The 16,277-nt window shown below is 41.8% G+C and overlaps 1 protein-coding gene across 2 annotated transcripts; it reads left to right on the top strand.

Annotated features, from left to right (window-relative positions):
- On the top strand, positions 1 to 4,458 carry ctsl.1 (cathepsin L.1). 2 transcript variants are annotated; one of them, XM_030044341.1, is made up of 9 exons: positions 1 to 29; positions 339 to 439; positions 751 to 893; positions 1,128 to 1,325; positions 2,305 to 2,496; positions 3,274 to 3,442; positions 3,565 to 3,670; positions 4,060 to 4,163; positions 4,376 to 4,458. In XM_030044341.1, the coding sequence occupies exons 2-8, from the start codon at positions 340 to 342 to the stop codon at positions 4,157 to 4,159; spliced, it is 1,008 nt and encodes a 335-aa protein (XP_029900201.1). In that variant the 5' UTR covers positions 1 to 29; position 339; the 3' UTR covers positions 4,160 to 4,163; positions 4,376 to 4,458. The 2 variants fall into 2 exon arrangements, with proteins under 2 accessions (XP_029900201.1, XP_029900199.1); XM_030044339.1 differs by having other exon boundaries at positions 9 to 29; positions 335 to 439.
- Positions 4,459 to 16,277: the final 11,819 nt, after the last annotated feature.

Genomic DNA, 16,277 nt, shown 5'->3' with positions numbered 1-16,277 from the left:
CACTCACACTCACACAGAAACAGAGCCAGGTAAGCAGCAACCACACACACTCTTTCACACGCTTGTACAGTCAATGTAGACAAACAGACATGCACACAAAGTTCCTCTGTTTGCAGGTGCATATTTGCAAAGACAAACTCTCAGATAGACATGTAAAGATTCAAAGAAAGCTAGACCGTACACAGTGACGCAGCCGGCGCTCGTGCTAATGACAGAAAACGTAGGTGAAACTCAGATTGGAGAGTTCAGCCTCCAAAACTCCCACCTGTCTTGTTTCCTGCAAGTCTCGGTGAGCCTCTGTGTTTTGTCATTGAAGCCCTTGTCTGTGTGTCAGTCAGGATGAAGCTGCTGCTGGTTGTTGCTGCTGTGCTGGCTGTGGCCGGCGCCGCCAGCTTCTCCATGGAGGACCTGGAGTTCTACGCCTGGAAACTCAAGTTTGGTAAAGACATCGTTGAATCTTATCAGACTTGTGTTTATGTGTGACCCGCTGACAGAAGCAGCGGCTGTGTTTCCTCTTTTTGTGGTTTTGGGTTTACCGTAAAATGATCACATGTATAAAAAAAAAAAGAAAAAAGAAAAAAAAAGTGAGGAATGTGTGTTAATTCATACATAAATAAACACTTGATTTTTATCATATTTAAAGCTGGAAAAAAAAATCATTGTTTTTCAGCTAACAGTTGGAAAGAGAGGGTTGATTCATTATTCGCTGTTTATGTTTCTTATTCCTGTATTTCCTGCTCTGGCTCTCAGGAAAGACCTACAGCTCTCCGTCAGAGGAAGCCCAGCGCAAGCAGACCTGGCTCAACAACCGTAAGCTGGTGCTGGTCCACAACATCATGGCCGATCAGGGCATCAAGTCTTACCGCCTCGGCATGACATACTTCGCTGACATGGTAGGCACAGAAAAACATCAGAGCCTCTGCTTTTGCTGACATGGAGGAACACACAGGAATGTCACCGTGTTTCCGGTTTCACTCTTTGTCAGATTCAGTTGTACATCATGACTGCTGCAAACTGAAAAAAGAGCAAATGGGTGCAAGACAGTCACGTCACTTCTTGTCATTTGCAGGATAAAATGATGCTTTGGCTTAACATCTTTGATAAATAGATGTGCACTTTGTCAACAGGAAAATGAGGAGTACAAGCGCCTGATCTCCAGAGGCTGTCTGGGCTCCTTCAACGCGTCTCTGCCACGCCATGGCTCTACTTTCCTGGGACTGGCCGGAGTCTTTGACCTGCCTAACACTGTCAACTGGACGGAGAAGGGGTACGTCACTGATGTCAAGGATCAGAAGGACTGCGGCTCCTGCTGGGCCTTCAGCGCAGTACGTATCCCCTCATATGTGTTTGTGGCTGGATGTGGACATTATCCAGTCCAAAAAAAAAAAAAAATCTAAGAAATATATTTTTCAAGTTGTTGCACTGTTGCTTCCTGCTGTTCCAACCACAGAGTTAGCTGCAGAGTGTGGGAACAACTATCACTGTCTGTAACCTATATTTTCTGGCAGCCTCAGTGTGTACATTTTAACCTCTTCAACTCCGCTGGCCCCATTGGCGTGTTGATCCTTTCAAACCACACGCTGCACTGCCAAGCTTTGCTCAAACCCACAGAACTTTATTTTAAATTCCAGTCAAAATCCCAAAGTTTCAAACGATACCGAATAAGTCATGCTGACTTACAGAGACGTGTATAAATGCTGAAAACAATAGAAATGCAGAGATGGAAAGTAACTAGGAACATTTGCTTGTGTATTGCTCATGTACTCTCACACTGCACTTAAGTATTTCCATTTTGTAAGACTTTATGCAGCACTATACACTTCAGAGAGAATATTCTACTTTTCACAGTGCTACAATTATCTGATGGTTTTAGTTATTAATTGCTTTGCAGAATAAGCTTTTACATATGCAACATAAAATATGATGCAATGTTGGACCCAAAACTAATCAATATTAATCCATACTTAAGTATATTTTACTTCTAAAATTCCTATACTTTTACTTAAGTAAAACTTAGTTTTAATGGAATTTTTTCCAATAATAGCATGGCAAATCAAATAAAGAATCTGAAGACTTTTTCCACCACTGATAAAATGATTCTTCTTTTGATGTAATGGTGCAGCCATATAAATAGCCTCTTGGATTTGTATATTTCACTAAATATAAGCATTGAGATGAGTAGATGAAATACTAGGGAAAAAAAAAAAAGTTTTCTAACTTGATAGTAACGTAATGAAAACTTTAAGTTTAAAATCAGATTTCACCTGGTTAAACCTATTCACTTAGCACTCACTCTTTCTGCAGACCGGTGCACTGGAGGGTCAGACCTTCAAGAAGACGGGGAAGCTGGTGTCTCTGAGCGAGCAGCAGCTGGTGGACTGCTCCGGAAGCTATGGCAACATGGGCTGCAGTGGAGGCCTGATGGACCAGGCCTTCAAGTACGTCATCGCCAACGGAGGCCTGGACACAGAGGAGTCCTACCCCTACGAGGCTCAGGTCAGCACAGAACAGTGTGGTTGAGAGAATATTATATGTGATTATTTAGGAATGCGATTCCCAGTGCATAAAAGTAAGGTATACAGTTAAAGCCATGTGATGGATGGAAGTGATGTGCTGGGCCAGAAAATCTGTGCTGCAAATGAAATGATTGTGGAAATGATTTTCCTCCATTTGAAAAAGGTAGAATGCTGACATCTTGTGGTTATGTTGCACTGAAGACTCTGAAAAGGCCTTCAGTACATATTTGTCCATCTATAATCTTTTCATGGACCATAAAGTAGAATAATTGAATATTTTTTTTTTAACTTAAATTGAAAAGTGTGACAATACTGTAAGAGATTTTGCATACTCCTCACTGCTGTTAAATGAGTATACAGTAATAGAAGACATGGAAAGATGTCTGAAGGTAAGGTTGGGGGTGACAACCCACTGGCAAAGTAAATAATTAATAATGTGCAACTGAATGTCAGGACCAGGGAATTTCAGGGAGAGAGTGACTGTGAAAATCCCTAGTATCTCAGGTGTTGCATGCAAGTCTGGAGAATTTACATCTTCCACTCGGGAGCGCTCAAATTAAATTTATTTTTATTATCATTGTTATTATTAATATGTATGCTGCAAACCCCATAGAGCAAAGTTCCAGGGTATATATTTGTTCTCTAATGTACTCTTAATTACCACTATTAAGATGGATCAGTGTGGTAAAATGGTCCCTTTAAGTGGATGGCAAAACATTAAAGAATCCCTGTCTCATTGCCTGCCTTTATCGATCAGGATGGAGATTGTCGTTACAACCCCGCCACCATTGGCGCCACGTGCACCGGCTACACAGATATTGTGCCATCCGGTGACGAGAACGCCCTGCAGACGGCTGTGGCCACCGTGGGACCTGTGTCGGTGGCTATTGACGCTTCCCATTCATCCTTCCAGCTTTATACATCAGGTGAGCATAAAAAATAACCTTTGAAGCAACCAGTGATCAGTCCTCTTTTTTCAACTAAAGAGACTTTACCTCCTTCCATTGTGTGTGTGTGTGTGTGTGTGTGTGTGTGTGTATGTTCATAGGAGTGTATGATGAGGAGGACTGCAGCAGCTCCGACCTGGACCATGGTGTGTTGGCTGTGGGTTACGGCTCTGACAACGGAAAGGACTATTGGCTGGTCAAGAACAGGTTAATTTCAACTAATGCTCTTATTTTAATTCATGGCTGGCTCTCCTGTTTACAGTCAATAGCAGCACTGTGGGGACAGGCAGCCAAATTGCTGTTTTGTACAGTGGTAGACACAAAGAGTCATAATCGATCGCTGCCGGATTTTCCCTGATGTGAAATTCACTGCAAAAACTGTCTGCTGTATTATTAATTGTATTCATAAAACATTTCATATGTTTTGAAACGCCTCTACGGATTTCATGCCAACATGAATTACCACCATTCCTTTATTCCTACCAGAAAAAAGACATTTCCCCCTCTTCATACAGCTGTAACCCAGAGTATATTAGTGTCCATGCATGTTTGCATGCAGCAGCCTGATCATGTTGGTGATCTGTGTGTTTCTCCAGCTGGGGTGTAGGATGGGGAGACCATGGCTACATCAGGATGAGCAGGAACAAGCACAACCAGTGTGGCATTGCGACTGCAGCCAGCTTCCCTCTGGTCTGAACAGGTGAGAAGGACAGCAGCTAGGCTCTGTTCATTCATCCATCAGTTCATCCACCCATCCTTCCTCCCGTCCTTCCTTTCCTCATGTTTGCTGAACTACTGTTTAAACATGATGATAGTATGTGTGTGTGTGTGTGTGTGTGTTCATGTATCTGTGTATGTTTTGCAGTTTATCCAACACTAACTGGCTCGTGTTCATGCCTCTTGGATTTACAGGTCCAGAGAGACGCTCAGAGACGGCAACACTCCCACATAATTTACTGTAATTCGTGAAGAAACTGAGAAAAACCTCCTCGCAGGGCACAGACCTTTTCTATTCCATGTCATGACAGAAGAGCTTTTTTATGAAACAGAAAATGTAAATAAATGTAAAGAATCAAAGAGATTAAAAGTAAAGATTTATGAAAATGTGTGTTCTTTTTCTTCTTCATGGCTTGATTGCTTTTAAGTTTCCACAGACACATCAAACACTGCTGGAGCTTTGCTGGTGTTTTGAGGCTTACAAATACTGCAGTGTTTTCAGATATTTGAACAAAGTAATGCTTACAGATGCAACCTCCTTTTCCACGACACGCACACACACACACACAAAAAAAAGGGAGTCTGCGCTAGCTCAACACAGCACAATAAATCTAGTTGTAACCATTACATCATACTCCAGTGGTTGGCTAGACATAGTCAGCAGGCCTTTGCGTCTTATTCCATTATTTAGTGGCACAGCAGCAAGCAGGATGAGTCGTGCTGCTGATGCTAAGAATTTGTAAGCTTTCACACAGGTTTTGCAGCTCAGAGGTCAACATAAACTGTTTAGAGAGAAAATGAGATCATGAAAGTGCATAACCACCCTCTTTCTCTCTCTTACTGTCTTTGCGATTTTTATTTGTGTCCCCAGTTGATCACTTTATGCGTTCACATAATTTTTAAAAACGACTGGCTGAAAAAATATGCACTTAAAGCTTTCATTTATAATTAGAATCGCCTCAGGATACATAAATTAGCCTCAGCTGCTCCCTCCACTATAAATGCCCTAAACTATTTCCCCTCAGTCAAGGCTTTATCTACTTTGCAATGCTTGGTGTTCTGTGGAAAACACATAAAAGGGGGTCTTTACTAATATATATATATGATGAACATACTTGCTTGCTTGTTATTTTCTCATGTGCACATACATTGGCTAAAAGCTGTGTTTCATGACATGTTTATTGATAGCACCATAAACACTTTCACTCCCTTTCTAAAGGCAAATTTCATCTGCATACCTTTATAAATCAGTCATCGCTTCGCATTCACTGTTTATACTAGTTTCTACTAACATGAATTATTCATTAAAAGCTCCCCTATTTGCCGAATAGATGTCTGATGTTTAAAAGGGCAAACAAGTGACCATCCAAGCACTGCACAGAGTCTAATACAGAACATCAAGAAAGGAAAAAATAAATTTTCTAATGGTGAAAGATCACATCCTCTGCTCATGGAATAATCCCTTTTGTTGCTGGAATACACCTTTTCAGTGATGGAAATGATATGTGACGAGCAGAGCAAACGTAGACACCACAGAGAATAACAGGTACTTTGAACAAAACACTAAGAATACAAGCAGGCATGGCAGAACAAATGCTCTGACAACACTGAACTGAACAACAGGATCTAAATACAAACTGAACTAATCAGGGAATCAGAAATAGAGGGATAGACAGGGCTGCAGGGAAACAGGAGGGACACACAGGACAGAAAGGCAACCAAAATACAAAGATGACACAAAGAGAGACACTAAACAATGTTGTGACAGGACCATGACAGGAATGTAAATTATAGATAACTAGTAGCTTAATTATGCTGCAAATATACTTCCCACCACTGATGATCGGTCACTTTTGTAAATATTTTGAGTTATATTTCAAAGCTAATTTTATGCTTGATTCTCTAAATTGCAAAAAATATTTTTTAAAAAATGTTCACAAAACACTTTATTTTCAAAGAGCAAGATGATCCAAATGTATTTTTTAATTCCTATGTTTCAACAAATTCTGAATGAGGGCTTTGAGTCAGGCCATAGTCGACATAAAAATGTGTCCATTTGTTTTAGAAAAAGCCTGCCGGATCAGTCCATCATTCAATGCGTCGTTTTGTTGACACTGATTTTCAGCAAATTTGTTTACAGTGCCAGCTACGTCATGAGCATGAACAAGTGTGAACAAGACTCATGACTTGCAGAGGTGTGTCTGACTGTTTAGAGATGTGGTTAGCCTCTTGGCTGCTTAGTGGCTCATGTTTCAAGAGACCATACCATGCCATCCAGCTGATGTAGGCAAATTATGTTATAGAGCTGATAAAACAAAGGATTGACCAGAAATAGTTGGAAAATGTCTATAGACCTTGACCTGAGCTACACTGGAGCTTCTGTATCCCACACTGACATCAGTTATTGGCTGCTGATAATAATTCTTCAGTGATGATACACAACTTGCAGACAAACCACACCCATTGTTGAAATATTTTGTTTTGTTCACACATCACACCAATGGATGATATTGTGGCTTGAGTGCTAAATCCAAGTTAATACACTACCACCAGCCTGGGTAGTCAAGTTCACACAGGTTTGATCACCAAGAAAGACACATGATTCCAAATACACTGATAACTTTTATTAATAAACTTGGAAAGCAGCCCAAAAGGACCTGAGGAAAAAATAGAAGCTAAACCAAAACTAAAACCAGTTACAATGGGAGTACTGATAATTACAAGGGGAGTGTGGATAAGTAGTAAAATGTGTTTTATTACAAAATCTCCAATCACAAATTCTTTTAATAAATTAGCTGCTTCAGGTCGCATAATACAATAACCAAACTTTAATTAAAAACACTGTGGTGCTGGAGGCCACCAAAAAGAGGGGTAGACGAAGAAAAAGAAACAAGTGTCCAGGGGTGCGAATACTCATCACACACAGCAAGCCCAATCTCCTAAACTGTGCCCAGTGCTCCTAGTCACATCATGTAGTGAGGGCGGTCTTCGTCAAAGTGGCTAACCCAAGCAGCTGGCACTCGGCTCCCCTACAAAATACTAAAATACAATAACCATCAAGCAGAAAATGCAGTGTACAAATGGGTACACCGGTGGTTCACAGATAATACCTCAGCATGAGAGGGAAAAGTACAATAAAGCTCAGAATGAGTTTTATAATTAAGCCCCAGTTAAGCTTCCATAGCTGGGAGTCCACAACCCCAGCAACAAGGGACAAATGCTGCAAACAGGCTGAGTACTTAAGAATATTTACAGGGAGGCAAAACAGCCACCGCAGAAATCTATGGAAGACAAGAGTTTACCTCAGGTAGAAAGCACCCTGCTTACCATATTCTGACCAACACATTACCTGCTGAGCTAAAGCAGCTCACTCATACCATTCTGCACTGAACTGAAGGTCAACACAGCTAGAGCACACACGTGGGAGCTGCTCATAGAAAAGAAAAAGATTTGTGTCTTAACCAAAAACATGGGAGATCTCAAGAGCCATCAAACTCAACAACCTACCTCAAACTGGCACTACCCACAGCAGGAGGAGAGCCAACTCAGGACAGCCAAACTAGCCTCTTTTTATACACTGTATTGATTTACAAATTGGTGTACCTACGTGGAGTGTGTTCAGGGACAGGGCAGGAGAGGGACTGAGTGGGACTGAGGTGTGTTCAAAAACACAAGGAGGACAACGTTCCCCGTGACAAAATGCTTCATTAACACAACACTCGCTTTAGTGGATGGAGCATTTTCTTTGTTAATGGTAGTTTTTCAGTGGAAACTCCCTTTATGGTATAAGAACCATGCTCCCTTTGATCGATGTAACGCTCCCTTTAATTAATGGAATACGCTTGGTCGCACACTGTGTTTTATTAATGGCATACTCTTTGTTGATGGAACTCTGCCTCGTGTTAAGTTCAAGTTCATTCATTTATTTAACACATTTAAACTCAGATGCCCCCTTTGATATCGGCGGCTGCTGTGGCTCCCGTGGCTTCCCGACGTCAGGCCAACGATGAAAGCTGCAGGCGGGACGTTTCAGAGGTGGAAAACTCATTTTGGCAAAAGGAATATCTCCTTTCTGGCCCTTTCTGCTGCCCTTGCACTTTTCGTTGTATTGGATTGCCTTTTCTTGTTTTATCTTCTGGGATACAATTTGCACTTTCTTTAGAATGCTGTGGTTTGTAAAAGGTTATCGCCGATTCATTCTTCATATCCAGGTATTGCAACAAAAGCTCTGAAAAGGAATAGGCGAAAGTGAAAGGGGAGATGGCTGGCAAGTGTGAATATATAGAAGAACACAGTGACACAGCCAAGGATAGTCTGAAATTATACACTTTGTGGCTGAATCTTTTCTCCAATGTAGTAAGAAGCCAATATAGATTTAAGAGCAATATCTCAAAGGGAAACTGTGTGGTATGTATTTTGACTTCTGTTGCAATCAATATACCATGCTGTGCGTTTTGCTCCCAAGATCATCCTTTCCTCCTGTCACATTTTCCCATTGTGACACTTGATCCGCCCAATCCCTGAGTAATCGGTTTCCATATTAACTGAAAAAGCGCCTGTGAAACTGAAGAAATGGGCGAATGAAAGAAATGTATTTTTTTTATCCTCGTTTTTCACAAACCACTAATGGAATTCCAAAAGGACTTATCATTTCTCATGATGTGATTCTAAAGTATGGGGATAAGTCTCAGGTAATGCCCAGAACATTAAAGGCTCCCCCACTGTGAACCAACCAGAGTACAACCAGAATGTCTTAGTTCATACGTATAATCAATTATAGATTTAGTTAAACCAGATTCTTTGATTCAGTCTTGCCTCCCTGTTTCTATAAACTGAAAATAATTTGGCAGTAATGTTACACCCCCTGTTGACCTTAAATTTTATACACCGACAGCATTATTACAATAAGGCCTAACTAGCATTTCTGTACTTCCATACATAGTGTTGTCATAATGCTATGTCCCTATACCCATAAGTTATGCAGGTAATTTATCATGTAATGTAAACAGTGTAATGTTCATGATAGTTTGCAAGCTAACCAGCTGGCTATTCATCTCAAACACTGGAGTGATGGCCCACTATCAGCTAACACTGAGTCAGATACAGTGGTGCTTGTGAGCTTGTTGATACTGATTGACTTCTCCCAGCAAGGTCAAGTTGGTGATCTGAAACCTGTTTCCAAAGTAACATATACCAAGTTTGGTTAGTTTAGCCTTTACCACAGATTTGCAGCACCCACTCCAAATAAGCGCGCCTGATCTCTTGTGTGTAAAGTAATCCCATAATGGAATCCATCCTTCTTTCAACAGTAATTTGTAATGCTTAAGGGTTTTGTGTGTAATCCAACTAAACAGCAGTGCTTAAGTCATTATTCTTCCATCTCTTTATTGAGCCTTATGCTGAGGAAGGTTGCTTCACTCATCATCTGTAATCCACAGAGTCAGCTACAAATAAATTCACAATGCTTGAAATAGTTTCGTGCATTTGCCATGGGTTATTCAGCCTAACTGCGTTTAATTTATCGCACACAACGATGAGAAGCTGAAAAAAGTTGAATGCACCAATTTAACTTGGCTTAGTACTAACTGACTGCAACGAATGGCATTCCATTCTTGAGCTGGCTTCAGACACTTCATAATTTGCTGAATAAAAAACTTTGACTTCTCTAATAAAAGCCATTGGTGGGAAAATGATTGCTTTCCTTTTCCCATGAGATGGGAGACATCTGTTTTAATCCTACACAATAGTTGCCCCAGTGTAATTAATGAAATCACATTAAGCACTTGTAATTTGCCCATCCTAAATGTCACATTAGGTCTAGCTGTGATAATATTTAGTGGGAGGTGAGGAAAGAGTGCTAAAGATAGAGAGAGAGGGAGAACATGTTAGGGATTTAATCAGGTTGTGTGGCAAAATGTGACCTTAACGTCTTACTTTTTCCCTCCCCAACTGACTAAGCAGTAGCAGACCTGCAGCGTGCAAACAGACTCTATCACACTAATTGAAAGAAATATATAAACTGGATGTTTTGTGAGTGTATTCTTGTAAAATAGACTTGGAAAAACACCTCTGTCATTATAACATCAGCTGGATCAGCACATTGCTGCGCGACAGTATTTTGCCACTCTGCTCCTTTTGAATGATTGTTATCCAGTGACATTATCATCATCCTTTGTCTTTTGGGAAATATGAAAGAGGGACATGAAAAAGTAGAAAAACAAATGATGAAAAGCTCCCAGACAGAGACAAAGGAAGACAGAAGGAGGGCGCGTAGAAGAGGTGAGGCAAATTAATTGGTTTTGCTAAATCCTCCTCAAACAGCAGAAGCCAATGCGGTTCCACAAAAGGCCATTACCGGTAATCAATTTAAATCTGTTTTACCCTTCCCAAGGAAACCAATTAGGCAATTTAATTTGGCTTTTTTGATTCACAGCATAACCACTGCAGAGGGTAGGACGTCCAATTCGCATCCTGTAGAGAGGGACAAGTGAAAACACTGGGAGGTGTTGCTGGAACAAACAAAGCTATTGATCTGAAAGAGGCTAAGAGAGAGGCTGAGAGAGAAAGAGACCGAGAAAGCACGAGAGGATGATAAATTAATGAATCTGGGTTTTGTTCAGGAAAGATAACACAACTGTGGTCCTGTTGTGTCTATTTAAAGCTGCCTTAAAGACAAAAGATTAAGTCAAAGTAAGCTTAAAAGATTTTTTGTAAGTTTAGCTTTCCACCAAGTGGGCTTTAACCCATTTGTTAACCAACTGCTGATTAGTTCTGATGACATTATACCTTCATAATAGGCTCTTTTGTGCCACTAGATGGCAGCACCTTACTGCAGATAAGACAGTCCATTATCACAGCAGTCTGGGGTGCATTGGCCTGGCTTGAGTCATCCAAAGCACTGGTTCAAAGTCAAATATAGTCCTTTGATTCTTATTGTCACATATCCTTTGAATGCATTCAGTGCCGAATTAGTGATACACACATGACCCTACAAACATCCACTAATGCACACATACACACTGAGACTGCAAACCCTGCATTTCCTTGCTTCGTTGAGCCCACCATAGCATTACACCATGTTAACACAGGCGCCATGACAGCCATACACTGGATGTCTGCTTAATCAACAATGTCACGACACAATTTCAGTAGAGTGGCTGTTTGGTTGGAATGGAGGATGCTGTCAGTCAGCCATGTCGCCCATCATAGTGAACAAATGCTCGGTCCTGTGGGGATACAGATAGAGCTGTACACCCCCTCGATGCCCATATCGTCCCTGTGCGCCTGTGCACGTGTGTGTGTGTGTGTGTGTGTGTGTGTGTGTGTTTGCATGCTTAGGTGTGTGTGCTTGTTGGGGAAATGGGATGTCAGCTGGTTTGTCACAGTAATGGGGAACATGTGTGATTGTGACAGACAGGAGTTCTAGTCGACCACACACACACCTCTAGCGGATGAACATGCACACACACACACACACACACACACACACATACATATATATATATAAACACACACATAAAGCATAGAGCTAGGACATATTGAAGAAGCAAAAAATGGCCAAAATTACTTTATAAATAATTCACATCACTACAATAGACAAAAATCACAAAAATTGCTAAGAATCCTCACTCTCTCTCTCCCTAACAGTCAATCCTTCCCTCCTCCTCTCCATCCCTTTCTCTTTCTTTCTCCTTTCATCTGTCCATCCTCCTCCAGCCAGCTGCATTTCTTGGCTGGAGCTCCTGGCTGCGGTCTGAGAGAGGCGAGTGAAGCTAACCGTTTGAGAAAAACAGCCCTGGCAAGGCCAATTACACCCAGACAAAGCACTTTGCATGTTATTGTGTTAGGGATTCATGCTTGATTGACTGAATGGGTTCTAATGAGACTGGGGAACGGCACGGAGGAAAGGAAGAAACACTCTTTCATTTCCCTGATGGATTGATTCACTCACGCAGCCTTTACACAAACACATGCAGGTACAAACACATGCACTAATGCACAGTCACATGGGCGCGCACGCACACGAATAATAAAGATACACGCGCAAACATGCAGACGCAGACACACGCGCACACCAACATAATAGCACGACAGCTCCCTGAACCCAGCGCTCTCCTTCTAAAGTTACAGCTCCAGCTATACAGAGCGTGTGTCTGCGTCTGTGAATGTGTGTAGTGGGTGGCAGATGAAGAGCTAGATATTACAGTGGAAAGGTAGCTTGCTGTATTGCCTTTGCAGATGCTCCTATGTGAAAGCCTCACTCCCACTGGCATCCTTTTATAGTATCACTTCCCAAGGTAGATTTGGATATAGCAACAGATGGATTGGTAAAGCCTACAGCAGCGATAAAAAAATGTCAGCCTTTATTCTTGTTGGGCCTGTATAACAGATGTTAGCTTTATTTCGACGATGTGTTGTACGCCAGGCTTCAACTCAAGTCTATTTCACATCTTTGAAGTTTTATTTCTCTGTCTCAGTGGAATCAGAGTTGAGATGGATATTACTAGCTACGGGCTAATGAAAATAACAAATGCTTACTGTGATGTTCACAAGCTGATCATCAACAGAATACTACTTGAGAATGAAATTCGCTAGCAGCCTAGGTCCGTTCTATGAATTTTTAAAAGGTGCATATAAGCTTCCTGTCTACAACATACCGGGTAACAGTGGGTAATATATCAGCGAGGTAGTGAAGTTAAGAGTTTACACAGACACACTTTACACTTGCAAAACGTATCACTGCATAATTTATTTTCCTCTATGTGGACGATGAATCATTAATAAACAAGTCAGGCATATAGACAGCCTTGCTTTATCTATAGCATATGCTAATTCATTTGAATTCCATACATTTCTTATGAGGGGCTACAGTCGCAGCATTAAGATAGTTGGAGGAAATAAAGATCCATTGTCTGACTATGCATTCCTCCTCTTGAGTTACACCCACCATAGTCGTATTCTCCCTCTCTCGCTTCTTCTTTCCTCTTCCATATCCTCCTTCCACATCTTCCCCTCCACCTGCTCATCTCTTCCTCTTCCACATCCCTCTCATTCATCATTTCTTGCTGCTATGCCTCCCCTTACTCCCCTTTCCTCCACTACCTCCTTCCTCCAGCCTGTGCAGGCTGTGCTGCCGTACTGCCGTGCTGAGGTCAGGGTGAAGGGTCAATTGCCTGGGCGCTCCACAGAGCCCGTTCTTGAAGGAGCAGTCATGTATCTGTGCTGTGTCTTATCTTCATGTTTTATAGCACCTGACAAGTCTCTCCCACCGGAGACGGCACCACTTTCGCCTGCAGTAACCTCTCATCATATATATGTGTGTGAGTGTGTGTGTGTGTGTGTGTGTGTACATGCCTCTCTGCGCCCTTCAGTCCTTTGCCTGCCCCGTTTGCCCTCTCTTGTTTATTTGCCCAGTTATCTCTCCTCCTCTCTGCCTCACCAATGCTGTTCCTTGCCTGACCTCCCTCTCTCTCCATCTTCCCTCCTCCATCGATAGCCAGAGCTAATAAGGCAATTAAAGCCTAATTAAAGGAGTCTTCAGAGAGAAGGAAGGTCTCAGGCAGCTTCTTTAGGGTAAGGGAGTGGTGTGTTTACTTCTGTCTCTTGCAAGCTCTCTCTCACTTCTCTCATGCTCTCTATTTCATAACAAACTTGTACAGCCAAATATATATTGATTGATTACCAATTATAATGCTTACATTTTAGCTCTGTCATTATTTCCTATTATCAGATGCTTGCTAAACCTGGCCAATTGGTGCGACAATGCATCCTGAAGTCCCTTGTCTTCTAACAAATACAACAATGTAAAAGTTCTTTTAGAGGAGATATAAGGGATCAGGAACTATATCTGCATGAGCCAACCACATATGCAAGATTTTACCTGGTTCCCAATGTTATTTCTGCATTTTTAGTAGTATCAATAAATGGGTAATATGAGGTAACTAGCTGATTTGTTCAGCTTGAGGTGTATATATCTAACCGACGTCAGCCCCCTCATTGTAGTCAAATTGCCAACAAAGATCAAAGGGCCCTGTGCACCGTGTCAGCCAGGTTACCTCTGCTTGGCACTCTGAATCAAAGTCAGGGATTAAGGGGAAAGGGAGGCGGGGGTTCAAGGCCGTGTGACAGACAATCATCCTCTCATAGGGATGTGCTATGTATCAAAGTACCTCCAGCTAGTTGTCACAAGGGCCTGGGAGGGGTCTGCGTTGTTTTTCTACGTACATACCGGAGCCCATCTTACAGGCCAATGCATACAATCACTGTGTGCACTTGTAGTCTGAAACAAAATCTTTACCCCTGATTTAGAAGGCACTTACAATGCATTAGCCTTGCGGTAATTACTAGAAACTCAATTAGAAGAAACCGCTGAAGACCAAGACCAAACTGGAGGGCTTAAGCTGCAACGCTGGTAAATGGATTTGGAGTTAAGTTAGTGAGTCAGAGGGTGAAACAGCCATCAGTGATGTTTTAAGCCGCAGCAACCAACCTGAGCACTCAGAGCTCATTCCATAGGCTGATCTCTGTAGTCTGCCCGCAATTGGCATTCAGTATCACTTTGGTTTGAGTGTTGCAATTAAATTGGTGTGGGAATAATGTTTCTTTGCGTGCGTGTGTGTGGCTATACGTGAGCTGTGTATTTGCATGCACATGTTGTCAGGTGAAAACCATGTGTCTCCACGATGTCAGCTTTTCAGGGATTTAAAAAAAAGAGTTTTGCTTTTAGCTTGACAATTGTGTATTTTTTCCATTCATCTAATTTGTTTTGAAATGATTTCATTAACCCAAGGGTTGTAGAACTTTCTTGACCCATAAAGGAGCAGGTAAATCCTCATACTCAGTTAAAACATGAAAAGAAAAATGAGAAGTGAGTGTATAAACATGATATGCCTCCATTCTACATTTCTTAATTGTATAGTATTTCTCTGCGTTTTCATCAATGTAGCTGATAGCAGCTGCGCCTCAGAGTGGAAGTTGTTTTATTCATAGATCTTCACTCGTTCTCTTATGTGCTTTCAGGCATTCGTCCGACCTTGTGCAGCATTTTCCAGCTTCAAGTGAATATCTGCACTTACAGTAAATGAAGATAGTGTGTGTCTATGTGTGTATGTGTGTGTGTATTTGGGACATCTGCGCATACTGGGCTGGTCTGTGAGGCATGCTGGTAAGCTCACATGTTGGACTCTTTGCCATCTAAATCCCTTGTGAGAGTGGTGGACTGAGCAGATGGACTGTACCTTGTAGAAAGTGTGGGTGGTAAAGTCTGCACGTCCCTCTATGTGTGCTTGTGCTTGTGAATGCTCCTATTGGTGCCAGCATGCGTGTTGGCGTTTGTGTGTGTGGTGTGCTCACATAGGTGCGACTGCAGGATTTTGGCTTTTGCCTCAGCGTGAGCTTCCTGATGCATTTGTTAGTGTGCATGTGTGCGTGAGTATGTGTGTGTGTGTGTGTGTGGGTTGTGGGCGAGTAAGTAGGTGTGCATCGTGAGGGTACTGCTGGGCCTCCTTCTTCTGGGGACCAGATGGTGACGGAGCCGGGTGCTCCACCCTACTGTTACTGACATCATCACTCAGACAGATACAAAGAGACAGAGTGAGAGTGGAAGAGCATGTGAAATATGTAAGAGAGTACAGGCAGAACTTCTCATATCTGCCATGACTTGCCATGCTAACCTATTAGACAAGAATGATCTAAACGGACTCAACAGATTCACCTCTGGGAGAACCCTATTCAAGTCAGAAGTGGGAGAGCCATAAGGAATGTAATCTTTGGCATCTGACAATGGCGCATAAATGTATTGGTCCTTCAAACTCACAAGAACCATATCAAAACTTAATGTATAGCGCAGCAGTGCGTCGTACTGTATCATTTTGTCTGCACAAATGCAGCGCACTTCACAGGGCTAATCAATGACATAAATTTTTAAATGAAATTTTGGGGGGAAAAAGTAAAAGAAGAAGAATGGTGGAATTTTAAAGTTAAACAATACCTCTTAGAAAGTAGACATGGGCCTATGTATTAATTTAAGCACAGAAACATTTAATAAAACTGTCTATCCTAAAAAGTAGTGGAAAAAGGCTTTAGCCAATTCACTTAA

Source organism: Myripristis murdjan, chromosome 22 (assembly GCF_902150065.1).
Source record: "Myripristis murdjan chromosome 22, fMyrMur1.1, whole genome shotgun sequence".
NCBI lineage: Eukaryota > Metazoa > Chordata > Actinopteri > Holocentriformes > Holocentridae > Myripristis > Myripristis murdjan.
Note: the sequence above shows the minus strand (reverse complement) of the source record. Positions and strands in the feature narration are given on the sequence as shown.

Bases quoted from the DNA above. Each gene is read 5' to 3' on its own strand.
- ctsl.1 (XM_030044341.1), top strand. From the start codon at position 340: ATGAAGCTGCTGCTGGTTGTTGCTGCTGTGCTGGCTGTGGCCGGCGCC. The intron at 2,497-3,273 runs GTCAGCACAGAA...TTTATCGATCAG, and splicing joins CCTACCCCTACGAGGCTCAG to GATGGAGATTGTCGTTACAA. The intron at 3,671-4,059 runs GTTAATTTCAAC...GTGTTTCTCCAG, and splicing joins TATTGGCTGGTCAAGAACAG to CTGGGGTGTAGGATGGGGAG.